Source organism: Emydura macquarii, unplaced genomic scaffold (genome assembly GCF_026122565.2).
Source record: "Emydura macquarii macquarii isolate MOO-44397 ecotype Brisbane River unplaced genomic scaffold, CSIRO-AGI_Emac_v2 contig_3517, whole genome shotgun sequence".
Lineage (NCBI taxonomy): Eukaryota > Metazoa > Chordata > Testudines > Chelidae > Emydura > Emydura macquarii.
In genome coordinates, this window is record NW_027133654.1 from 7,352,942 (window position 1) to 7,379,986 (window position 27,045).

The window sequence follows — 27,045 nt, forward strand, 5'->3', positions numbered from 1 at the left end:
CCAGCAGTAGACCAAAGAGCCTTAGTTGGGAAAATGACAAAACTCATTTGTTGAGGATAGGGTGTGCTCCATGCTGCACAAGACAAACATGATCTGCCTCCAGGAGCTTACAATTTATAGATAAATATTGACTTTCTGCAAAACAGAATGATTAAATAACCTTCTTTGGCATAAATCAAGGACTAACAAATCTATAATTATACATAAACTGTAGCAAATCTATCTTCTTGATTAAGTATAACAGCCTATGGAGAAGTTTCCTTTGGCATACTCTGTGGATTATGACTGATACAGGTGGTTAGATTCTATGGAGATGAGTCAGGAGGAGGAGGGGGGCTGAAAAATTCCATCAGTACCTTCAAGGCTTGACCAGAAATGTCCACATTACTAGACACGTCAAGCTAATTTTAACAAAGCCAAAGCCCAGGAATAAGATGCCCCTACAAAGAGTGCCAGTCATTTGATACTCTGTTTCCCGTCTCCTAAATGTTTAGGCTTTTTTTTTTTTTTTGGGGGGGGGGGGGTGAGGGAGGCAGTTATAATTTGAGATCCCATTTCTATTTAAAATTGTGTTTTACACCAGTAAGTTAAATTCCAATATTTTGAATTATTCCCTTTTGTAAAGTCAAAGCTATAAATTATACCCACGCTTCTCACAGCCATGCAATACGAAGGAACAGGTGAAGCTTAATTCAGTGGTGACTTTTTCCAAGGTTGCTAATGAGTATCTTTTCCATATTAGTTAGAACATCTCTAGATAAGTCTATTCTTCCAAACATGTTCAGCCTTTCAGCCCTGAGCACTGTATTAGCACTGGGAGGAGGGGAAGCAGAGCGATAGCTGTGTTTTTTAAACTAGAAATTGGATTCTCTTCAACTGATTTAACTTATGACCTTCTCAGCTGTTGGATCAAGTTGTTTTAGCAGGCACCTAGCCAGGGTAAGTAGAGCATAAGGGTATGTAAGTTGCTCTGCATTCAATCTCGGGACGTTAAAACTATTTGTAAAAGAACGGCTTCTCCTGCGATTTGTCAGATTAAAGCAACTTTTTTGTGATTTTAAATTAAACCTCATCATTTGAGTGTGAGAACCATTCGAATTTTTAAAGAGTTACATGGACTTTTTTTATCATCGTTGCCAGGGATAAGCGAACTGGGGTAAGTTGGCATCTACTAGTAAAGAATGAGTCTTCGAGTAAGGAAGGTCTTGCTGGACTCACCCTTTGGTAACTGCTTTCTAGGTTTCCTGTGAGCTTAGGTGCTAAGCATGTTTTTTCAATTACTGTATGGTGTGCACTTAAATATCACTTTTAAAAATGTAAAACTATTGATAACTTCTGTATTTGTAACCATCATATAAAAATTGCTCTAGATTTGTTGAAAATTTATGTGAAAAACTGCATTCACTTACAAATTGAAAGATTGATGTATTTGCTAGGCCAGGGGACTTTGAGTCAGGAGATCTGGGTTCTATTCCTGGCTGCCACAGACACAGAGTGACCTTGGGTAAGTCCCTTATTCTTTCTGTGCCAGTTTCCTTTCTGTAAATGGGGGTTTACTTACCTATCCATGTATAGCATTGATCTCTTCAGATGGTAGGTGCTGTATCAATTCAAAGTTTTATACTAAAAGCCTAATTTTTAAGCAGTGTGCTTTACACAAGCATGGCTTTTATTTCTTAATCTAAAAAGCTATATATTTATTGTATTTTTTCCAATATATACTCCTAGGGTAAAATACTGGCCCCAATGAAGTCAATGGCAAAACTCCCAGGGTCTTTAAAAATGCCAGGATTTCACCCCTGGATGTATGTGCCTCTAGTGTTGAGACTTCCTGCATGCTAAACAAAAATACAGAACATGAAACCAAAAGAGGCACAGAAAATGAAAATCAACCATACATTTTCAGCCATCGGGATAGAAAGTGAGTTTCCCAGAGGAAAAAAAAAAAATCAAGAGACTATATTAACTGTATTGTAAAAATTGTTAATTTCCAAAGCCAAACACATTACTGTATAAGCTTTATTACAAAGGTTTAACAAAGTACGTACAGAATGTAAAAAATTATACACTGCTTTAACTCAGTTCTTTAGAAATTTCTACTTTCAAAAATGTTAAAAATCATCATGCTTGTCCCTGAACATAGTGTTCATAGTTTGCCTTTAGCACAAATTCAAAATAAGGATTGGATTTCAAGCTGCCAAGTTCATCTGCTTGTAGCAAGTCCTTCACCTCCGGTAAATATTCACTGAGCTGAACTCCTACAACACAAATAAACTTGCATTATAGAAATTGTAAGATACTTAGAAAGGATGCTTGATGCCAATGGAAACATTTGTACTTGCATTTCAATTCCTGAGTCACTTGTTTGGAGTTGGAAAGACTATACCTAATTCTATTCCATCTACTGTGTCATGCAGTGCAACAACTCTGTAAAGTGTTTTGCAAAACTGAGCCCATTGTTTCAAGATTATTTCCCTCAACTTGACCATTTTCATATTCTATACTTTAATTCCCTCCCTCTCCCATACCAAAGTATTTTATAATATGGAAATCACATTAACAAAACAATTAATCTGAAATAGTTATGTAAACTCCATAAAGTGCCTTTCTAACAAATCAAAAACTAAAGTCAATCATATTTTTGATCAATTAAAATGGACTTCCAGTAAAACCTCAGAGTTACAAACACCTCGGGAATGGAGGTTGTTCGTAACTCTGAAATGATCGTAACAGAAAAAAAAAGTTATGGTTGCTCTTTCAAAAGTTTACAAATTGAACATTGACTTAATATAGCTTTAAAACACTATTATGTAGAAGAAAAATGCTGCTTTCCCTTTATTATTTTAATAGTTTACGTTTAACACAGTACTGTATTATATTTGCTTTTTTTCTCTGTCTCTCTGCGGCCACCTGACTGTGTACTTTTGGTTCCAAATGAGTTGTGTGGTCAGTTCGTAAGTCTGGTATTTGTAACTCTGAGATTTACTGTAGTCCAAATGACCTGGATATTGCAGCCCTTACAAAGGTCAAGAATCAGATAGGTTTAAAAATGCAAATTAGTTAAACTGATCTGAAAGACTACACTTTCATATTTATAACCTGCAAGCTTCTCATATTTGACAATATAGCTTTTTAAAATTGTGAACATTATAGTTAAGGCTGAGTTTCTATTCTAGTCACTTTTAGTTCCTTATGAAATTTCCCCCCAAAAAATCCTTTTGAGCTGTGATGTTGCTTGATTGGTCTCAATTCAAGGATTTTTGTTTGTTTTTTAAAAGTTTGAGTTAAACCAATTAAGTCATTCTCAGTTACAGACCTGGTGTCTTAAAATTCCCCCTGTCCTGTAGGGGATTTTCCTGGAGGCTGAGTTCCACTGTATAACAATGAGTTTCTAAAAAAATAAACACTATCTTCCTGCAGAACAGATGTAATTTGAAGGCTCCAAGACAATAAGCGAGAGATAACTTACATGTTTTGTCACCTTCCTAACAATGCAAAAAGTTAGAGTAGGTGTCCCACATGCTCACATTTTTATCTAATGAATTTCTGATGCAATTTTTTGGCTTCTTTTACATCTTATTTGTTTGTATTACTTTTTCTAAATAATAACAGCTGGTTAAGTATGTTTTAAAACTAAGTTGACACTGTAATTTGAGAAAGTATTCTTTACATAAAACAAAAAACTTACCTTCTTTCAATAGCTTCTGTAATATTTTCACAAATATGCTGTCTTTAGATGCTTCAATTGGATCATCTTTACCTTCTGAACTGGACCAACTGCAAGTCAGAAAGTATAAATTAAGTTGTAAAGGGCATTTTAAGAACTTCATCAAATATGAGAACAACAGGATGATTAAAAACCTGATATTAAAGCAGATTAATAAATTTCCTTGCAGTGTACCTGTGTTCTGTGTGCTTTTCTACAGTTGAAAGCAAGTATTCTTTGGATCCAGTAGTGATTATCTTCTTAATATTTTAAGAGTAAAATTTTATTAAAATTGTGGCATTACAAGACAATTTAATAAGGCACATAATAGGAATGCCTCCCCACTGACTAAACAGTAAAAACAGGAAATGTTATTTGCTTCTATTAGAGAACTCAGAATCAATTACACACATGAACCTAAGTAAGCTAGTTTCAACCATTATTTTAATTATTTCACAATCACCACTCTGACAAGACATTTATTTAAGGCATATTCTTCAGAACACAGAAGCAAAAGCAACTTGCTATCATATTTTTTAAACTGGAGAAGCAAAGGAAGAACACAAAGTTAAGTGAAAGGTTTAAAACTGCAAGGCCCTAACTCAGCACCAAATATCCAGTTTTCTGAGCTTTGCAAGTCTTAGAATGTGGTTGTATATGCTGACTCACTCCAGGGAAAAGTCAGACTGCTGTTGAAGCCCTAATTAAAATCACTGTAAAAAGCTCAGCAGAAAAGGGGGAAAAACTGATTTAAATGCAACTTCCCTTGCTATTAGCATTGGGTTTTCCAGTTGCTGAGGTTTCTTTCCCCAGTGTCAAGTACCATGCAGACTGGAGTTTACACTGGGTATGACTACACTGCAATTAGACACCCGCAGCTGGCTCATGCCAGCTGATTCGGATGTGGAGCTTAGGCTAAGGAGCTGTTTAATTGTGATGTAGATGTTTGGGCTCAGACTGCAGTCTGAGCTCAAATATCTACATCGCAATTAAACAGCCCCTTAGCCTGAGTCAGCTGGCACAGGCCAGCCGTGGGTTTTTAATTGCAATGTAGACTTACCCATTATTTCAGTCCTAAAACTGGCATAATTGCCTTGTGTGGCCACTGGTTTGCTCAGTTCCGAGCCTGGTCTCCAAACAGGTACACTAACAAAACAACAACAATAAAAAGGAATATCTGGGGAGAAACTGTTGCTCCAATGAGGTCAATGGCAAAATTCTCATGGACTTCAACAGGGTCAGAATTTCACCCATGTTTTTATTGGGGAAAAAAGACAAAGTTCTTGATATCCTCCTTTTCCCCTACCTTCACTCCTTCTGTAGGGATTGGAGTGGTGAAAGAATGAGAGAAAGGAAGTCCAGTACTATGTTAGGATGTTGCTAAGCATGCTCAGTGATTATCAGTGTTGTACCAAAGAATACGTCACCATATATAGTAATCAAGTTAGGAAGTCTAACAGGCTCCACCCCTAAAAAGCAGGTGTTTGTGGGATGCCTAATGCATTTTGCAGGCACTAGAGAAGGCCACTGCCTCTTCTGGAGTAGGGATTAGCTTCCTAGACTGCAGAACCTCACTTGACTGGGAACCAAATCTGGAAATCATATGCAAGCTATGTAAACACTATTCCACCTAAACTGATTTGCAATACAGGTCTCTTCCAGAGACAGAGACACTGTCTCACTGGTCTCTTCCAGTGAGACTCTTCCAGTGAGACACTGTCTCTTCCAGTGTCAACAATCCTGTTCTGCTGACTACAAAGTGAGGAATGGCTTTCCAAAGTGTATGTCCAACATAAGCAGAACCAAGGTCCTTGGGTCTGTCCAGGTCAATCAAGTCCAGTGCTGAACATCAAGGACTGCTGGCTCAGGAGAATAATTTGTCAAAATAGTTCAGTGCCCAGCAAAGGTGACATGAGAGTCTCCAGCAGCAGATTCAATGGACAATGCTCTAGAAGATCCCAAGCTTGGAATCTGCTTATTCCACAAGTGGGAATATGCCACTTGCCTCAAAGAAGAAAATCCAGTTTCATAGCTAATCAGCTCACTCCCCCATTAAAGGGCAAATGAAAATGCAAGAAACCACATGGTTGCATTTCAATTTCCTAAATGTTTAAAATATTTATTGAATAGCTTGAAGACTTAGTGGACAAGCTATTACAGAAGTATCTTTGTAAGTGATACCTCCCCTCCACCCAAAAATACATATTGTCCTGAGCAGACTTCTCAGAATCAATATTAAACATAATTTTGAACAGTCAATCTGATGATAGAAGCTCAATAATAGTACCCAAAAATTACAATTAAGAAAAATCAATGTTATGAATAGAGAAAATTGTACTCTTTATCTATGTTCAGTTAGGACCTACCTGTCTCTTTGGAGAGCCTTGCAGAGAATTTGAAGTTTAAGATCATTTACATCTACTTCCTCCTCCTTCAATTTAAAAAAAGGAAAAGAAAGTTAGTATTAACTGCAGGGTTTGTTTTTTGTTTTTTTTTTTAAATAAAGACAAATAATGGTTTTTTCCTAACGACCACATCAGATTTGAGACTTGACTCGGATGCTTTCATTACCGGTTGTTTACAAAAGAATAACTGATACTGGTAACTAGTACTAGTCCTAGTCTAGTACTAGGACTAGTACTAGTCCTATTTGTCCACTTCAGTTACAGAGGCAATACCGTTTAATGGTCAAAGCAGCAGACTAGCTCTCAAAACCAGAGCTCTGTAATATTTTATAACAAAACTCTCAAAGCAAAACTGCCTATTTTGTTACTAATTCAACACTTGGGACAGGTACTCAAGTTATGACTTGGGGTGGAAACAGTGAAAAATGCAATACAGTAGACCCTCAGAGTTACAAACACCGTGGGAATGGAGGGGGTTTGTACCTCTGAAATGTTTGTAACTGAACAAAACATTATGGTTGTTCTTAAATTTACAACTGAACACTGACTTAATACAGCTTTGAAATTTTACTATGCAAAAGAAAAATGCAGCTCTCTCTTTTCAGTTTACATTTAACACAGTACTGCACTGTATTTGCTTTGTGTGTGTGTGTGTGTGTTTGCGTGCGCCCCTGATTTCATCCTTCTGGTTCCAAATGAGGTGTGTGGTTGACTGGTCAGTTCATAACTCTGAGGTTCTACGGTAATTTCACATCGTTTCGACATAAAAACTTACTAAAACTTGCTAGATGTCCAAATTTCAGCGAGTCTTTTGGTTCATGCAAGGGGCAAGCTTCACATGGCGTCTAAATTCTATTCAGCTCTGCTTATGTAGAGAAGCCATAATCTCACTGTGCCTCACTTACTCATCTATTTCACAGGAGTTTTGAGACTTAGTTCTTTAATAGTCGTAATGGGCTTTGAAATCATCAGATAAACCAGTGCTGCATAAGAGCAAAGTAGTTTAAGAGAGAGTAAGCTCTGTAATATATATATGTATAAGTACGTATGTTTATATGCAGCTGTGTTGCACCTATGCATTGTCAAAAAATCTAACTGGCCAATATACGATCATTTGACCCCAAATAATTTTGCACCACTACTCTACTAGGCAGGACAATTTTTGGCACCAAAACTGAAAGGCTCAGAAGGGTTACATAATCTTGTGTTTTAAAACGGAAAAGAATTGGCAGGAGATAACAGATTTAAACTTATTCTACAATCAATGCAACATTTAGGGCACAATTCCTTGCTGTTCTACTTTTTTTCGTATGCTTGTTATATATTGCAGGGCACAGAATTTGTGGGAAAGTCAGCAAAAATGGTGCAAAAATAAAAACAAATTCAAACAGGTGCTCTAATTAAGAAGTGAACAAACATAGCCCAAACAATAGAACAGTGTGACATGAACATGAGAAGGGCCTAAGACATAAACCAACAGTGACTAGCAGAGGTAGGCCTTAATAAATATAGAAAAAAAATCAATTAGCGCATTATGGTAAGGCTGCCATGTTTTTCAACTGCCACCTGTTTGTGGGAAAGACCTGTTTCAGGAAACTCCAAATTACTTCATTTTGGTTGTGATACAGTTACCAAATAAAAAAGATGAACGAACTCGGTGCTCATATGTCAGACAATTAGGATAGTTTCACCTATTTGAACCTAATTGAGAAAGTAGTAATGTCTAATAAGTTGTAAAAGCACCTGGTAGAAATTTTATAAAAAAACCTTCTGAAAATTCCAACAGTCCAATGTTTGAGCTACTGAAAAAGGAGTATTACAGTCCCAATCTCCCCATGATATCTCAGGGAGATTGTGTCTACAACTGTGTCCAATTAAAGTATGCTGAAACTTGCATTAAGCACATGGAGGACTTTGAAATTATATTTCATAGCAGGTACTCTACAGAGAGGCACCTAAGATTTATAAAACCAATTAAAGAAGGATTTGGAGGACTTGACAGCGGGCATGGAGGGCAGGTGACACGCTTAGTCTCTGTGGACATCTGGCTTGATCTAATTAGCAAAAAAACTGGAACCACACAAGGTAAAGATTTAAAAAAATGAGTCGGAGACACTATGGAAAACTTTCAATTATTTAGCCAACACAACTGATCCCAAATATTAAGATCTTAAGCTGAGCCCAAAACTTAAAGAGACTGAAACATGGTTGATTGATGTAATTCGGAGTTCCTGCCTTCTCTTCCAGTATTTAAAACTGAAGATCCAAATTTCTGACTCAAATCAATGTTGTGAAAGAGGCTGTTGAATCAAAATAGTGGAAAACAGAAGTAAAACCACAAAAGAACACCTGAATTACATTTTTTGGGGAATTTTTAAAAGACCTGCCCTCCTGTCCAGTGAGCTCAGCATCAAGTAAATATAGTTTGAGGCACATCTAAATTGGTTTGATCAAAGCTTCATAACTGGCTAGGTGTCGTAAAAACAAATACACTCGTAAAAATACTCTAGATCTAAGGGCAGGTATAAAAGAATGGTAGGTCTAACTAGTTAGGAGATTGGCAGGTCATATTTTGAAAAGTATCTCAGTGACTTAGGTACTTAGGAGTCTAAGTCTCATTGAAAGTCAATGGGATTCAGGCGCCTAAAATGGCTTTTGAAAAATCAGACTTAGGAATTTATGAAAATTTTAACTTGGGAACTCTTAATTGTGTTCATCTTACAGAATTGCAAGTTTTTCATTTTGGATTATGTATGCCAATTTTGTTTGAGAAACACACTTACACAGTGAATGTATATACTACATTTTGTAAAACCTTGGTGGTCTTTTCATATTTTTTTTCCTGGGTGTTTGGTGATTTTTTGGCCACCAGAGAAAATGTGATTTTTCAGACTGGGAAAAATCACAACCATCCTACATAAGAAGTTCAATTACCAATTTTTAACATTTGCTGTTCAGTCTCAGTACTGGATTAGTAAGGCTGCACATACTTAAAATGATTTTGTAAAAAAAAATTTTCCTTCTGTCTAAAACTGAGTTTTATTTAAATGTAATTGCCACTATTTGGATTTGACTATTAACGCTGAATGGGAGGCACTGCCTTCAGATGGTTGCCTCTCTGGTCCAAATATAACCAAAGCCAACTTGCTCCTACCAGGTTGGTTACATTGACAGGATTTCTCTGAAATCTAGTACCTGTCCAAAGCTGCTCCCACTACCAGGATATAAAGGTATTAATCCAGCCACTCTACTCACAGAGGTTGCTCCTAAGAAGCATCAGATTCCACGAGCATGGGGAGGGGGGAGAGAATTAAAAGGGGAAAAGGAATGGAAACTGCTTAAGTCCTGCAAAGTCCAAAACCCTTAGAAATTTGACATTTTAATTAGGATAGGCAGAACATATATCTGAGCAGCTGCTGCTACTGAACACACTCAGTGTACAGGGGGACGCAACACCATTCAAACCACTTTTAAAGACGATCATGGTGCCAAAAGTTCGGTCAGATTTTCCTCCATGATCATGGACTACTCTGCATAATCTTTACCTCTGGCCTGATGGATTTCTATGCATAAAAACATTGGCAAAATACTTTATCTTGGAAAAAGCAAATACACTGGAGGAAACCGTTTAATAGGAGAAACAGAGACCAGCAAGGGAGCTGCTTCTTGGAGAAGGTCCTCAGAGAAGTTGAGCTCAATTAAATCCATATATGTATGAAGCATCAGATGAGAGAAGACAGAGTTTTTTGAAATGACTAACTTCAACCCTCTAAAGTAATGTCTTGGAAAAATGCTCTTTGTTGTTTAAAGAAATCAGAGAAGACAGAGTGGGAAATGACTTTAGCTTTGACTTACAAAGACAAAAAGTTTAAGAAAAAGTCTCACACAGAAGTGGCTTCTTAGACTTGCTAAGAGCAAATAAAGGTTTTCCCACTAACACTCCAGCAGCCATGAAGGCCTTGACTAGCAGGGAAAAGTAAGTCTGTGAAGAAGGAGGGGAGAATCACTTGTCTCAGTGCAACTCCTATTTTAGGACAATATGGGCTGACCTGGCTCAGACATCAACTGTTAAAGGCTCATCTGCAGCTGAGACTCTCAATTTCTCTAACTGCATACATGAAGGCTAATGACTGGCCCACTTTACGATAAAAAGCATATTTTAAAATCCACGTTAGTTAATGTTTTAAAAACCTAGTGTGCCCAGGGCAAGTTGTCTTAACACTCAATAGCTAACTGTTCACCATGGTCGATAACTATCACAAACACAGTTTATCCTATCTACATAGGGTTTTTAAATGTTAGCTAACATGTCTTTAAAATACATCTTTACCCTAGTGTAGACATATCTCTAGCACAGACACTAAGAAGCTTGGCATGAGACCCTCCAGCTTAGATAATGATATTATCACCACAAAGAGCTATTTGTTTTCCCCTAGCCTTCCTGGGCATCTCAGAAATTTTAAATACCCCCTTGCAGGAGAAACTAGAAATCTAGGCTGAGGGAATTCTGGAAGCAAGAGTGTGAGCTAAGTCCTTGTGCTATCAGCTTTTTTCCAGTTGCAGTGTGACTGGGACAGCTAACGAGCAATTATGCAACCGACGTCTAGCCTTAAAATTCTGCAGTTCCTCTGGTCAATGACGCTTGTCTGAGGGTGTTACAAGTGAAATCTTAAATTAAGCTGACCTTGTTCACTCAGAAATTTTAGTCTGATTTATGCCTTCCCATTTGTGGTATGTACTCTTACACAGACATCTAAGCCTCTCTAATTTAAATGAAAGATCCTTTTAAATCTCTTTTTTTAAAATGACACCAGATGACTGTTTTCATAAAAGACAGTGGGAACTTTGAAAATGGCAATGACAAATGAAAGAAGAGAGGCAACTAAGTCCAGTGAGCCCATTTACTGCTATGCTCTCCCAAAGTAATATTATTTTCACTTAGTTCTTACATAGCAGTCAAATTAGCGTATGTGTGTTAAAGAACATTTTTCTGTTTAAAGTGGAGGAAAACTAATTCTGGGCATATCAATACAATATGCGGACCCAAATATTAACGTTTTTCTCTTCCTTCATTACATACAATAATGTGTAATAAAAGCACAAAATACAAGCAAATATTTTCATACATGAACCTTTCCACAAATAAGAACTACTTAAGAGGTATTACATAAAAGGAACTTTTAAAAAGGAAAAGACCATAATTTAAGGTCTAAGTGATCTAAATTTAATAAATGTGACCAAGAAAGTTATTGTTGGGCAACACAATGGCCTTGTAGTAGCACAAAGCACTATCATATAATAGATACAAGCTAGAGCCTTTTCCCTCCAGACTAGAAAGAGCTGGGAACAGCAGAGATGATTCTGCCCATTCCAAGCAGCACAGAAATGCTTTCCAGCACTTCTGTATCAACCTTTACTAGATAATTTGGAAATAACGCTGCTCTGAAATAGCATGACTCTTGTTTTTGGCTGAAGAATGCTGCTCAGGAGTGATGCTGGTGGAGAGCTGATTTTGTGTGTGCCTGAAGTAACTGCCAGCAAACAGGCAATAAGAGTATGCAAGGAGAAATGGTGACCTCTCAAAGCTGAAAGCTTAAGACAGCAAGCCTTATGCCCTGACCAGTATATAAGGATAATAACCACAGATGTAGGCCAAAGAAGTCATGTCATGTCATTTTAAGAAGAAATGGCAGATTCATTTTGGAATATTTATTGGCATGCAGATAAACTGCTAATAATGGACAAGCGAGTATTGTTCTCCTAAAACTGAATGGACCCGTCCCCCCCTCTTCTTGTTTGGTTACAAACTCTAGACTGGCAAGGTTCTCAGTGCAACACAGATGGCCTACCCTGTTGAGGTTTATGAGGATAAGTGTTATTTCACTTATGATCGAAACCACATTTACTTTGACGTACACCACATCTGACATTAAATCTGCAAAGACTGAAAAACTAGAAGAAGTCACTTCTATTGGTGTGCACCAAGGGCCAGTATGTAATCTCAAGTATTAGTTATAACACCACCACCATCTCAGAGAAGTTAAAAAAACCAAAACTGTCTCTGATTCTAAGATCATCTATCTTTTCCTACCTCATCAGTATATTCCAGCAGGTCAAGTGCTTTCTTGAAGTCATATGCATTAGCTCTTCTGTTCTCATCACATATGTACAACTATGGCATGAAAGATTAAGTACAGAATTATTTTTAGCCTGCAAACTGATGTAAACTGATATTGTGAAGAACTCTGTGGGAAGACCACCACATATTTTCCACTTATGTGACCTTTTCATTGAAATATGTATTATTCGGCTGCAAGTATTTTTATAGTAAGGAATATAGTCAAGGTTTTAGACCAGCATTCCACCCACATGACAATGGTCTGTGGAAAGACTATACTGGATACAAGGCTGCTATATTATAGGTTTCAAATTTAAACGCCATTTAAGGCTGTAACATTCCTAGCCTATTGTAGCCAGAGCTCAGCTCCACAAATAAAAAGAGCTCTCAGAATTATTTCAGTAATTAAGCTCACAGCAATATAAAAATGCATGTAGTCTTTTGTCTCCTGAAAACAGACATGCTTGCTATCAAAATCCATGATCAGCCTTTTAAATTTAAAACCGCAGACACGTTTTATTGCCAACTCACCCTTTAATACAGAGTTTCCATACAGCAAACTCTCAATCAGCATTTTAAATTGAAATTTAAGATTAATATCATATTTTGCTTCCCGCCCAATTTTCACTTCCTGGTTGTAAATAGTGACTAAGGACACTGATCTGATGGTAGCAGGAACTTCTTAAAGGAAAACTGGACAGCTGACAGTGTCACAACTGCTTGAAAAGGGATCATGTGATATCTCCTTTTCTCCCTCTTCCTCCTAACTAGCCTAGTTTAAGGTGTGGATATAGGGCTCAGCACCTGCTGACTACTAGGGAAGGTCCAAGAAAACAGAGGGACAGAATGTGCAACTTGCTGCTTCTTTTGTAGAGCTGTACAGAGAGCAATGAATGCCGGAAATGGCACTATTGATAGGTTCTGGCTTATTTTGATGGTGACTGTAGCAGCAGACTGCCACCATCCAGGCCTCTATTAAGAAGCAGGTGAAAAGAACATGCTACCAACTGGGCAAAGAAGCTAGTAAGGCAATTTATGATTGTAGCTACTACTGCAAAAGGAAGTGAGGGACAAAGGAGAGCAAGTTGGCTCCGGGAGTGATCGCAGGCTGGGTTTTCTGTAAGGGATCAAAGACTTTCTCTTGGCTCTCAGTACAGCTGGTCATCAAAATCCCTCCTTCCTGGTTGCAGCCCTCCTCCCTCTTCCACTTTGCAGTATCCCTGTCTCCTTTCTGCCCCCCAAGCCAGATTCCAAGTTGTCATGTATCCACACAGTGCCCCAATCCAACAATTCAACTCTTAATACTGTTCTGATTTGCTCGATGCATCACAGCAGTGCACAAAGCCATATGTTCAACCAGGAAGCTAAAGTGGGAACTGGAAGCAATAGCCTGAAGTCTTTCTTTTAATTAAAAACCTTAATGGCTTAAGTATAAATAACCAATTCACATTTTACAATTGAGGGTGGGGTGGAATACCACCCTTTAAATAACAAAAAGACAATTCAATTATGATCTTCTCACCTATTTTGTGGAAAATAGCAGCACATAGGTAAAATTTAGCTAAGAAAATTTGAAGTACATACATCAATGAGCTGAGGTGCAGTCAATACAGGCATGACACTGAGGTTCAACTGTTTATCAGCCAGCAATTGTTCGGGTAGGGTCTCCTGGTGCAAGAGAAAACGCTCCTGTTCCGATATTTCTTGTATTTAGTTAGGGAGAAGAATGTTTCACATTATTATTTATATTACAATGACTAAACATACAAATAAAAAAATTCTGACAAGTCACAAAACTATTCAGGTTTACAAAGTTACAGTGTTTGTATTAAAGAATGTGTTTTATTTAGGATTTTTAAAAATTATTTGTATTACAGAAGAACACAGACCGCCCCCCCCAGCTGAGTTTGGGGCCCCAAAGTCCTAGACACTGTACAAACAGTAAGAGACAGTTCTTGTTCTGAAGGGAGTACAGTCTAATTAGACATGTCAGAAGGTGGGATAAAGGATCCCCCATTTTATATAAAGAGATTATGTGACTAGACCATGGTCACATAGGAAATCTCTGGCAGAACTGGGAACTCAACCCAGATCTCCCGAATCCCTCACTCTTAAACCACATGACCATTCTCTCTTACTCATTTGAGGCTCTCCTGATTATGTTTCAAAGGCGTTTTTTCACATCAGCATGCCTATATGTTTCCAGAATGTCTGCTTCACCAAAATGTGACTTATAAACTTCAAAATGTTGATGCTGTCAGTTTATTTTATTTTAAAAGTTTATGTAGGTGACTGAACGTATTAAAATCTGAAGCACACAGTTTCAATAGGTCTGCTTAGTTAGCATTTATAATTTTCAGTATTATTTCACTTGGTGTTGTACAGATTACTGTTCACCTCACTACAAAAACTGAATGAGGAGCATTACACAACCCCAGTCTGAGTATTTTAATTAAGAATGAAAGATAAGATGACAGCAGTGTTGATATGCAGTGAACTGTTTAGTCAAGATTAAAAATACAGATATTAACAGGAAAAGGATGATTCAAAAACAACCATAAATAGGCATTGAAACAAAATGAACAAAATAGTATTGTATTAGTGATTGGGCGAAGTGTGTTGTAATGCTCCCCCTTGTGGCCAGCATTACAGCAGCTATTCCTGAAGGATCTTTTACTCCCGGAGGAATTCTGCACCACTACGTATGCAGAGAATTCATATCCCCTGCAGATTTCTTCGCTTCTCCACAGAAAAATGACTGACCTATGTATTAACCTATTTACCAGAGCAGCTGATAGTGTTTTTTTTAAAAATAACTGTACACCCTTGAACTAGGGTCCAAATTTTCCTGTGATGGTGAAAACTTCCAAAGCCCCAGCACTAATGATTTAACTTTATCATGTGTAATACTTTAACAAGATTCTGATTAAAGAAATCCATTACCTTGCTCTCCACTTCACTCTACTTCTATTTCTTACCTTCTATTTTTTCTTGCAGTAAGTCCTCTGAAAAGTCAGATGCCAATGCAGCAAGCTTACTCAAGCCAAGAAGAGTTTTCTTCTTTGCAAAATATTTAGTTTCCATATTTGCCAAAGCCTGCAGCGTTCTATGGGCCTAAAGTTAAGAAGAGCATTGGAAATAACACTGAAGGCACAGGGAGAAAGAACAAATGCAATCCTTTGGAACTAAACTCATACAGTTGTTTTTTCTTTAAAAATGTTTTTTTTTTTTGTTTTTTTTTTATAGGCTATAACACGTGCAAAATAAAGTCTCACAACTTGGAAATGGAAGTTCTGCATTGTGCTGTTTAGGCCATGTGGTGAGAAGACCTCAATATTGATTCAAAAGTGATATGAATAAAATTATTGTAACTTAATTTTTTTAAGTTGTTACAAACTTCTTTGAACCTTGAATATATATAGGTACAAGAATGTTATTGCAAGGATGGTTGGAAATATAACTAGCTAAACATATGTATTGTTATGTTACAAAACATTAAAGCTAATCAAAGAAATTCCAAAGGTTTCCGCCTCTATCTCCCAACAACAAGCAAATTCCATGCAGAAAAATGATGTAAACATTCGTGTTTTAGGAAAAACCTGCTTGTGAAAGGAATGTAGGGGTGTATTATCAGATCAATAAATCTTGGTAAAGTGGGCTTTGCTAACCCCCACCCTCCTGCACGAAAAACTGCTTGTGTTCTTTAAAACTTAAGCAAAAAACCTGTTGTTGAAGATGTTTAAAACTTTTATTTCTTGATGTTGAAAAGACAAACACCTTTGTGAAATGCAGACTTGCAAATATGTTAACTAAATGCAATAGTCCTAATATAGCTCCTAATGTCATTGCTGTATAAATGGTAAAATACTTTATGTACCAACATGGAATCTAATGACCTTGCTAAACTACTGTAAAAAGACATTTAAATATAGAATATTTATATTCATGGGGAATTATTTAATTAACAGCAGTGTGCAAGCAAACCCTCAATGCAGAAAGACAAGAAAATCATAGCTCAAAAGATAGTCATGTGGAATCAACAACTTAAGCTAAAGACTTTCTAAAAGTTATTTTAAATGGCTGTCCTGAGAGCTAAAAAAAATCTCTTATAGGAGTTTTTGAAAACAGAATTTCATTTCCTATCAAACTAATAAAATTGAAAGTATCTCAGGACATTGCAGATCTAGAATGGACTGAATAAAAAGAGCATTAAAACTAGCTTTGACAGTTATCTGATGCTTTCCTGTTACAAGAGGAACAAAGGCAATTAAAGAAATGTTGCATATTCATTAAACAGACTGCATATTCAGGAGCTGAAAAGGTCACCTCCACCAACCCGAAGGCATGAAGCCAGTGAAAAGACAGCAATCAACTTGAATCTAAACAAGCCTGAAAGAGCTATGGTTTTCCTACAATTTAATGAAAATAGGAAGGAAAAGGGTATAAAAACTCAGAAGTGAGCACCCCTCCCACACACCCTGATACCCTGCTCAACACACCTTCTATTACACAGCACTCTACAAACAAACAAAGTAAGAAAAACCAGAGAAGAATCAAGAAGAAACCAAACCATGGAAAACCTCCCCAAGGCTTCAACATGGATTGATTAAAGGAATTTAACTAAGACACTGCCAAGGGATTAGATTTAAAACTCTTGTAATGATTTTGTTGGAATATCGAAATGTTGAAGTGTTGAACTACCAACAGTTGCTCCTGTTAATTACCAAGTGGTTACACCACGTATTCCTGGAGAGGAGTCAGGGACTAAACATTGCTAAACTGAGAAAAAATTAGATGTACCTGGATTTAAAATTCTTAATATTTGTAACTGACGGTCTTAAAATAGCTCCTTAAAGGGCTTCTTCTAAGTAACTAATTTAAATATCTTCTTAGATTTCACAGAATTTAGTTCAGAATGCTTATTTTGCCCAACAACAAACTGTTTGGTTACTTATAATAACTAGATAGGCTTCCCTTGCCCTTAAACAAATTATTTTTCCCATATATAAACAGTTAAGTATCTAATAATATACTAAAACTGAATTCTCAATAATTTTGGGAAATACTACACTTTGGTCTCAATTTATCAAGAGAAAAGCACCCCCTCAGAGGTGGTTCACTTTCAAAGGTGTAATCTCCACTGAAAACTCTCCAGAGAGAGACATACAGAAGAGATTACAAACAGAGGTAACCAATTTATCATTTGTGTTGATTTGTTTAATGCTTTCTTTAATAATAAAATAGCCATGGCTAATAGTTGTGATTTGCTTGGTCTTGATCACAGTGTCCCCCTAGGGTATGTACATAAAATCTTGTGACTAAACAGTAGGAGCCCCACAGCTGAGTTGGCAGAAGATAAATAATTATTAAGAGCTGGCCTACCATTTCTTGTTTCTCTAAACTAAATATTTTTTAGCAATTTCTAATATAAAACTACCTGGCATCCAACAATTTATACCTATCCCATTTCAGCCCACATAGATAAGACAGATCTTTATTCCTATGCTATGTCCAACAATTTAAATTCATGTTTCATTGTTAGTCAAGAAAAATTGTCACATGATCAAAGGATCAAGTAAGCAGATGAATTGCTACTTTACACACTAAGGCACTGACTTCATTCAAATCTTCACAATAAGCACAAACACCAAGGCATGGATGAGCTTAAAGGAGTAGTTTGACAGGCAGACTGATTCATTTGTTACTTCAGGAATGTTTACTTAGCTAGAAACTGAAATTTACGTACGATCCTGAGATAATGAGTGAATCCTTCCCTGTACATCTGGTATGTCAGACATGGGAGCAGAAAATTTCTGTCAAGAAAATATACTAATTCAGAAATTAGCCTGACACTTTCAATTCTATTCTGGATCCCTTGTTCCTCTATTCACTATGCTTTACTTTGAAAAATCTCAATCCATGTGAACAGGATGTCAGTTGTATCTTCCAAAATTATTAACATCTCATGTTAATGTTTTACCCAGAGCAAAACAAAGCAATTTAACTCCCACTGCTACTAACCTCTATTAACTCAGGGCAGATCTACACTACTGCTTAAATTGATCTAATTTACATCGCTCGGGGGTATGAAAGAAACACCCCCCTGAGCGATGCAAGTTACAACAACCTAAGCACAGTTCACACTAGGGCTATGTCAGTGGGAGAGCGTCTCCCACTGACACAGCTTCTACCTCTCGTGGAGGTGGAGTAATTATGCCAATGGCAGAGCACTCCTGCAATGTAGTGCTTCTAGATCTGCCCTCAGTATATATTTAAGTTTTTCAGGTCCTTTGGTTTAGAGAGTCATTGAAACTGACATTACAGATCTATAATGCATGGATAGGGGATGTGTTATTCCATATTTTATATAAGAAATGTACAAATGGGTTGAATTAATAGTTTCTCGTTAATGGCTGGGAAAACAAACTAGCACCACAGAGTTCTACTCAGGGCGTAGATTGACGGAAATGGGTCCATGAATCAAGAAAAAGGGGTGGGAGGAGACAAGGAAGAGAACAGTGTGATACAGTGGGAGGAAATTTTGTCAATCAACTGAGCAACAAAGATCAAAATTTCACAAATATACCCACCACAGAAATCAACCCACATATAGCAGAAGCCAATTTAAAGACCTACATGCACATTGCTCATGGCTCATCATTTAAAGGTAACCTGTAAATAATTTTAAAAATTGGACCGGTGACCTTTTTTGCTTCTTTATGATAGTAAAAAAAAAAAAGTTGGAAAGGATGACTTAAAAAAAGGATTTACATCTTTTGAAATATCAAGAATGTCAACTTTAGGTTTCCCTGGAAGATTTACTGAGGGTGTTAGGAAATATTCATTGTGAATGCTCTTACATTAATTGAAGAGGTGTTAATCTAGTAAAAGCATCCTTGGTTCAAAATATGAGTTAATGACATTAAAGAGCTGTGACTGGTACACCCTTACACTTGAATGTGTATTCAACAAGTTGTTAAGTTTTATGACATGTATTTCAGTTCATTTTATATGAAGAAATCCTACCTTTTCTAAATCCTGACTATTGATTTCATGTAACCAGCTGAGATGCTCATGAGCTTGCAAGAAATTGGCCAGCTGTCCATGCTGAGCAATAGGTTGAGATAATAGCTTTCCTCGCTTTCCTTTTTCTAAGTACCAACGAAACAGGAAATCTGAAAAATTCTAAAGATTACAGGAGCGTAAACACGTTAAAATTTTTTTCAGTTTTTAAGTGTCCAAGTTAGTTTCAACACAAATGCTACACAGACCACAGTTGGTTAGAACCTGATTTACCTACTCAACAAAACCAGAGGGAAAAGCATTTAACAAAATGCCAGTGAAAAAGCTAGTGTTTTGATAAAAAATATAAGTGTCTATGGCAGAGAATCTACACCATCCCTATATATATGTTAAGCTATAAGCAACTCAATATTTTTGTCTGAACAGGAACATGCTTAGTATGAACTTTAGTTGTTACAGATTACATCTTTGTTCTTTGCTTATTCATGGCATGAGCTTTTCAAGATTCATCTCAGTAGGCACAGAAAGCAGAATATTAGTCTGGAGGTCTGCCATAGGGATCTGAGTGGAGAATTTTGCCCCTTGTTATGAATTATTCTCACACGCAGAATCAGTGTCCATCAAGTGCATTCAAGACTGATCTATTTATTCTCCAATTTCAACACAGAATTTTACTATATTTTGATCAAATTATTTTTAACTCAAGGATTCTTTTATTTGTATCTTTTCTGAGTGATATATGAAACCACCTTAAACAATTATCTTTTTACAAGACTTTAAATTAGATGCATGATTGGGGAAGTCTCACAACCACTTGCAAAGACAGAAGACTCCAGAACACCACAAGTAACTTTACCTTGTGCATGTATTTGCAACACTTAGAAATAGATTAGGATTAAATATATATTATGTAGTACGGGCGAGTTAAACTACTTAAAACATTTTACTTTATTACCAAAGACACTCAGAAGAAAATGATTAAAGAAAATAAAGAAAAACAGATAAAAATTGTTAGTAGTAACTAAACTGACCACTGAATTTCCAGTTTAAACTCATATCCTGAAGCTAACAAAATATCAGAACAGGGATACCACTCACTAAACCAGCTAAAATCCCATTTCTAGATACAATCTTTTTAGTCAGCAAGATTCATTTTAATTTGTACCACTTAGAATGGAGAATAAGAAGAATAGGAAAATAATTTTTAAATATAAAAATGACCTAAGATATCTAAGTCTATTAACTGGATTTTGAAAGCCTAAAATTACCACCAGTGTTTTGCTGGCAATGATTAATATCCCATCTTATTGCAGAACACTGTCTAAATGAGTAAGAAAAAAGTTACCTGATCTGCAAACTGTGTCATATAACGCTGTAGTCTGGCCTGATTATCAGTCTGCTCACACATTTGTACCAAGATATCGAAGTCACAATATTTTTCTGCTAAAGCAGCTGCCAGCTGATACTGTCCCAGGGAAACTAGAGGACCCAGAAGAGAAACAAGTCAATCAAACACACTTGTCTTTGTCTGCAAGAGGATGCATGCTGTCTCGGATCACAACGATAAAAAAAAATTCAAAATATCTACAACAGAAAAATATTTGTACCTCAAGGATGCATTGATTTGTGTTTTCAAACCACAACTGATGTGTGCGCTTATGTAAACATGCATAAATGTATAATAAATATAGTAAGTAGTACAATATATTTGGGGAGATTTTCAGAGCCACACAGGGCTGTTAGGTACCAGCTACCTCTGAAAGTAAGCACACCACTCCTATTTGCACTCTTTGAAAATCTTTCATAAATATTTACACTTCATAATCAGGCATCACCACAAGTGAGACAGTTGCAAGACAAGACATTTTGCCAATGTACAGAACAATTATAAGGATTACTAGATTTATATACACAATATATTTATTATTGGTTACTTCCATTTTGATCCAAGTAAAGTCAAGAGAAATTTCCAAGTGATTCAAGGGCCATCAGTGTGCTGTTAAGGAAATCAAAGCTTTACACTGAATACAATACTACAGAACTTGTATAGATTTACAAGCCACCAGAATATATGTATGTTAGTACAAAAAGACTAACACATGCAATTTCTTTACTTAGAACAGAATTTTCAAAGACTTCGCTAATTCTAATTTTAAAAGATGATGAGTTTAATATTCAATGGTTCTATTAATTTTTTCCTTTGTGTTATCCTTTATAAGGGAGCCCTGTTACCAAGATTACATTATTCAACCCAAAATATTCAGGCCACATCAATGACAAGTTAAGCTATGATTATTAAAATCATATATAATTAACATTATACAATTAACATTTCTGCTGCTAGATAAACATCGTACCACTTCATATTCAGACAGACAGATTTATGGCTAAGTGGTAACAAAGTAGACCTACTTAAAAATATAGTTTAAAGCTATTTTCATCCGACATTGTCAAGTCATACCAAGTTCTTGGCATCAGGCTATACAATAAGTAATTGGAAAGAATGAACGGAATTTACAATTCAGGAAGCAGAGTTTTGTCTGCTACACAGTTTTGATTTAGGATAAATACAATAAGAATTCCATTTACTTCAATTTACTTTTATAGTTAAATTTCCCATTAAATAGTACAAACCAACAGCTAATTCGCTGCATAGGAATGTGCATGTACAAGTATGTGCATAAATGTCATTTTACTCTTGATGGGGAAAATTAATTTTTTTTTACTTTTTGTATTTGCTTGAATCCAAATATTACATGCACTGTTTCCTAGATAAATATTAATCCTTACACTAAAGAAAAAAGATCAGCACTTACGAAGAGGAGACAAAAGTTCTGATCTTTTCTGAACATATTCCATTTCCAAATTATTGTATTTCTCTTGATCGGCAGGTCGGTCCACAGATTTAAGCTGAGAAACATAGCCATCTAGAAAGCAATCTAGCAGTGCCACCAACTGTTCAGCCACAATGCCTCGGAGGTGACTGTCCACTTGAGGATAAACAACCTTCAGAATAATTCCATGCTGATGTATTATTGTTGTTCGTATGCCAGTTGGACCACTAGATGCTTGGAAAGACAAAAAACAAACATTTTAAAAATGAGATTCTATAATTAGCTTGTGACTCTATGTGATAGCATGAAGGGAGCATAATTATAGGCAGTAAAGAGACAGATACACAACAAAATGCACAAATATAGACAAGAATTTTCTTTTAATTTCAAGACTAAAGGGACACTATGTACTCAAAAACTACATTTTTATCCGATTTTTTAACACATACTACTGTTACAAATAGCACCTTGTATCACAATATCTAGATGATTGTAGTATCTCATGTTTTCAGTATTTACTTTGTGCTTCTGTCAATGCCTACCTGTGCCCTAGACTAGCATGTGAAGTTATCACACTGATACGCTGCTCTGGCAATCCACATGTACACACTTCCCCTGAGTGTGTTTAAAAGGAACATAACAAAAGTACAGTTGCTGATGTCTTAGTTCAGCTGGCTGCTGCTTTTTCACTATTTCTCATTGGCATAAATGGCACAATTTCTGAATTTCTATGTTAAAATTTTTAAGAACTATGGACAATGTCAAGATCCCACAGGAACAAAAGAAAGTAAGAGAGCAGTGGCAGGGAAGATGTTACTCCCCTCCCTGCGATCCCTAAACAGAACTAAGCTGGGCGGTAGGGAAGTAGTGTACAAGTAAGCCAGGGAGGCAGCTTTTTCTTGGGACATTTCCATAGAGCTGGGGGAATACAACAGGATCTGACTAAGTTCCTCCCAAGAACTATCCGAAGGGCAACAAATAGCAGCGCAGGGGTCCTTCCATAGATCCAGAAGGAAAGTGAATGGGGAATCTTTCGCTCCTCAGATTTTGTCCACAAAGCAGGAATGTACTGGAAGACCACAGAAGAAGGAAGCGGGGAGGTGCATAAACTGCTGTGAGAAGTAGCTAGGAACCTGTCTGAGCAGAGCCATGGGGAGGGGAGAGAGGGGCCTGGAAATGTCTTATTTAGGGCTATGATGGATATGTACACCACTTGTTGGTGTGACTCAAAATACCAGTGGGGAAACAGAAAATAGGGAGAAACAAATATATAATGAAGTTCTCTAACACTCAGCATACAAATACACTATCACAATGCAAATTTTAAATTTGAATTTGTCAGTGACCCTGAAAAAAGTTGCAATGAAATTAGCTATTTCTTTAAAATGTTCCCATTTTTCTTTTACATTATGAATACTGATACAAGGTTCTGCACGTATCAACGTAGCGCACTAACACTCGTAAGTCTTAACTAGCGAATTATTCATCAGAAAAACGAGAGCTCTGTGGCACCTTAAAGACTAACAAATTTATTTGAGCATAAGCTTTCATGGGCAGAAACCCACTTTGTCAGATGCAACATTTCTCAGAGTTACTATTCATGCCACTGCTGATTCAGCTGCAACGATGGGTGCCCTGGCATAAATTAGTCTTCAGTGGCTTCGAGAGATTTTAATTTGTGAAAAGTAAACACTTCTACTGGAGAAGGAGCAAATATACATGAGAACAGAATCAAATTAACAAGTGACTGAGAGATCAGAGCAGTAGAGATTAAGAGAGAGGAGGAGAATAAATGTTATGTCCTCTCTCATAGCATAAGACTTTAATAGTAACAACATTCATCACATTAAAATGAGTATTTCCAACTTCTCTTCCTCTTAACTCCTCTGCTTCCTCCTCTCGTTTCCTTTGGAGACCTGCTTTGCTGACTGGCCTAGTAAGGAACCTGACTGGAGAAGATGATCTAGGTCATTTGCAGGAAGGGTAAGAACAGTTCCAAGAGTGGTTCCAGAATGCCCAGGAAAGCCAGGGTGGTAAGCCAAATTAATAGAGCTGGAGAGGTACTGAGGTTCAAAGGTGATGTCCGCCAAGGAACACCACAAGTTGAGGGGAGATATGAACATTTGGAGAAGGGTCCTTGCTTGATTCTACCAAGAAAGAAGGGGTGGGAGAAGAGGAAGAAAAGTAAATCTGCCTACAAGTGGTGCTGACCTTTCTCTAATGAGATGGAGAGCACTGGTGTTGAAGACTTGGTTCTTTTTGGTACTGTGAAGGTTGGTGCTGGTAGCACTGGTAATCAGGCTGGTGCCTCAAGGTCTGTAGTTGAACTGTCTGCCGATACTGTTGAAGACTTTTGTATCAGTATTGGGTCTGGTACCAAGGATCTTGGTGACAACAAGGAGCCATTGCCAATACCGAATTTTGGTTTTGGGAGTAGATCTGATTTTACTTGGAGCCGGGTGAAGAGTGCCCGTACTATGCAGTCTCAACTAATTAGATTTTTGTGGTCAGTTAACAAGAATCAGAAAACCCATGACTTTTGTTTTATTTTTTTGTTCTCTCTGGAAAAGAGGACTGCCACTCTGAGCCACCCTTAGAGAGATGATCAGATTTGCCTTGCCTCAATGTGATGTAAGCGATACAGGGCTTTGGCACCAAGCGTGTAACCAATGCTAAAATCTGTTTGGAGTGTTGATAGGAGCTGAAAGGACTGATGTCTTTTTCTTGATATAGGTAATAGGAGTATCCCTACTTATAAAGGTGCTGAAGAATGGGGATCTCTGGGAAGAATGTCTGTTTCTGAAGTTTGGGAAGCATCTTTTAGCATCTTGTCAACTGCTCCAACAGGTAGAATTTCAGCTAAGTATCTGTGGAGCAGTGGTTCTGGTGGATCAGGACCTGCATACAGAGCAATGGTCCAGGACATGGCTGTTGGCCAACCAAGAGTTATCTACCATGCCCATCAGTTAGCAGACTGACTCCATTACGTGATGGGCATGGCTCAAAGCCTGAGGATTTCGACTTAGCCATTAAGCAGGGAAACACAGAGTAGTCAGAAGAAAAGAATAAATTAATAGCAGAACATATAAGGAACTGACAAAAATATCTCCCTAAACTAACTAGACTAGCTACCTTAATTATCAGTTTCAAAGAAAAGACACTATGAGATAGAGGGCAGCAGACACCACAGAGATAAATCTTGCTGCCACGGATAGGCAAGTGGGAACAGAAGTGGTCAGGGCCAATCTGAGATATATGTGTCCTTGGATGTGGGGTCACCACAACATGTAGGACACAAACATAATGTCAACAAACCCTGCTGTTCCAAAGATTTTGATATTGGATGCATGAGGCATGTACATACCATAAGAGGAGTCCACATGGACAAAGGCCAAAAAAACCCAAAAAACTTTAAAATGTTTACATTACAAAACAAAACTTGTTCTGACAAGTTTTCATAACATTGCATTCTCAAGTAGCAAAGCACAAATACTCAACAGAAAAGCAAGTAAGCAACTGTCAGTTTCTTACTCTTGACAGAGGGCCTCAAACTCTACCTGCCTGTTTTAAACTGAGTAAGATTAAGAATTTTTGCTTCATTTTAAAGTTACACAAAAAAATCATGATTTTGTCAGGTAGAGTCAGGACACACTAAAAACAAAAATTAGCTCTGCCTCCCAACTTTTGGCACTTTTGTTTTGATTCTCAGTATCCAGTACAAGCTTAAAGGAATATTGTAAGTAATGGAGAAACCAACCATTAATTAAACAAACTAAACCATTAGGTTCTACTATCCATATAGAGATTTACGTATAAGCTAACAATAGGTAATCACAGCATTGTCCAGTTTAATATTTACAGTTTGAGCTAAAGCAAAGACTTCAGATGACATAATCAAAACGTTCTGAAACATGTGAACAATATTTGCTAATGCTTTAAAACTCATATTAATTTGCCTAATGTTTTCACTATTCTCACCTGTCCATGGAACATATTCAGGTTCTCTTTCCAGGAGCAATCCTGTTTTATATAAAGAAGCTCTAGACTGGCGATACTGACTGGCAGCTTGTAGCATATCCTGTACAACATTAAACAGACACCTTAAAATCTTGTCAAATTTCACAAACTTGAGCATTCCTGAAAAGTATACTTGCTTAAGCACTTCTGCCACGTTTTCCTATGCCCATTTTTATGTCACCCCCCCACTACTGCATGCAACTCACAAAGAGCAGGAAAGCATGCAGAAGCCTAGCGAGGAGCATTAATGTACATGCCCAAGAACTGTAAGTACTCTTTTATGCACATATGCTATGCACATATGCTACCAACAGTCTCCCCTGGCTTCTAGCCATCCTGCTACTTTTAAGGTTCCCATGAGGAGCAGTTCAGGAGGGACAGTCATCATGTACACGCAATCCCACTTCAGTCCTTCTGCTGGCTCCTGAACTCAGAGGATGTGGGCAACCTGTCCACCTCCATCTAATGCTTGTCTTTCTCCCTGCTCCTGTGCATTGCTGCAGTTCATGGCCATCGCTCTAATAATTGGGCAAGACAGATGTAGTGGAACAACAAAGAACTGAGATTGAATCAGGTCATCAAGATCATCATATAAATGAGAACAAATCCAAGATTAAACTTCTGGGATTTAGCAGGGAGAAAGAAGGTCAAAGTGGGTGATTTGACATATTATTGGGGTCAGTGCCTCTGATTTTCTGGGGCTTGAGCTGCCTAAGCACTTGGTTTCTGCCAGAATTCTGAGAGAAATTGGCTCAAGATAATACTGCAGAGGAAAATCACATACGGTTCACTACAGTTGTGTTAGTCTGTTCTGACAATATTTTGAAATGTAATTCTATATTTCTGGAATATATCCATGCCAGACTAGAAAGTTCAGAAAGCTTTTATCTGGCATGACACTTCTTGGAGTGGAGACATATTGTTAAACAGATGATGGACATT

At 37.2% G+C, this 27,045-nt stretch overlaps 1 protein-coding gene and 1 long non-coding RNA gene across 4 annotated transcripts in view; one reads left to right on the plus strand and one right to left on the minus strand.

The window, feature by feature from the left end:
- The first annotated feature begins 595 nt into the window (after positions 1 to 595).
- LOC137145221 (uncharacterized) lies at positions 596 to 15,446 on the plus strand. Of its 3 annotated transcripts, none has more exons than XR_010917606.1 (3): positions 596 to 1,156; positions 1,437 to 1,504; positions 15,227 to 15,446. It is a non-coding gene; the product is annotated as an uncharacterized lncRNA (long non-coding RNA). The 3 variants fall into 3 exon arrangements; XR_010917607.1 differs by lacking the exon at positions 15,227 to 15,446 and adding an exon at positions 1,729 to 2,111; XR_010917608.1 differs by lacking the exon at positions 1,437 to 1,504.
- The window catches only part of NUP133 (nucleoporin 133), a 56,390-nt gene continuing 31,350 nt past the window's right edge, over positions 2,006 to 27,045 (minus strand). The window contains exons 17-26 of the mRNA XM_067535909.1: positions 26,065 to 26,164; positions 22,069 to 22,320; positions 20,598 to 20,731; positions 19,256 to 19,414; positions 15,208 to 15,343; positions 13,814 to 13,932; positions 12,203 to 12,283; positions 6,073 to 6,137; positions 3,689 to 3,777; positions 2,006 to 2,258 (exon numbers count right to left, since the gene is read on the minus strand). Of these exons, the coding sequence (XP_067392010.1) occupies positions 2,122 to 2,258; positions 3,689 to 3,777; positions 6,073 to 6,137; positions 12,203 to 12,283; positions 13,814 to 13,932; positions 15,208 to 15,343; positions 19,256 to 19,414; positions 20,598 to 20,731; positions 22,069 to 22,320; positions 26,065 to 26,164 (1,272 nt within the window). The 3' untranslated portion in view covers positions 2,006 to 2,121. The remainder of the gene's footprint in view (positions 2,259 to 3,688; positions 3,778 to 6,072; positions 6,138 to 12,202; positions 12,284 to 13,813; positions 13,933 to 15,207; positions 15,344 to 19,255; positions 19,415 to 20,597; positions 20,732 to 22,068; positions 22,321 to 26,064; positions 26,165 to 27,045) is intronic.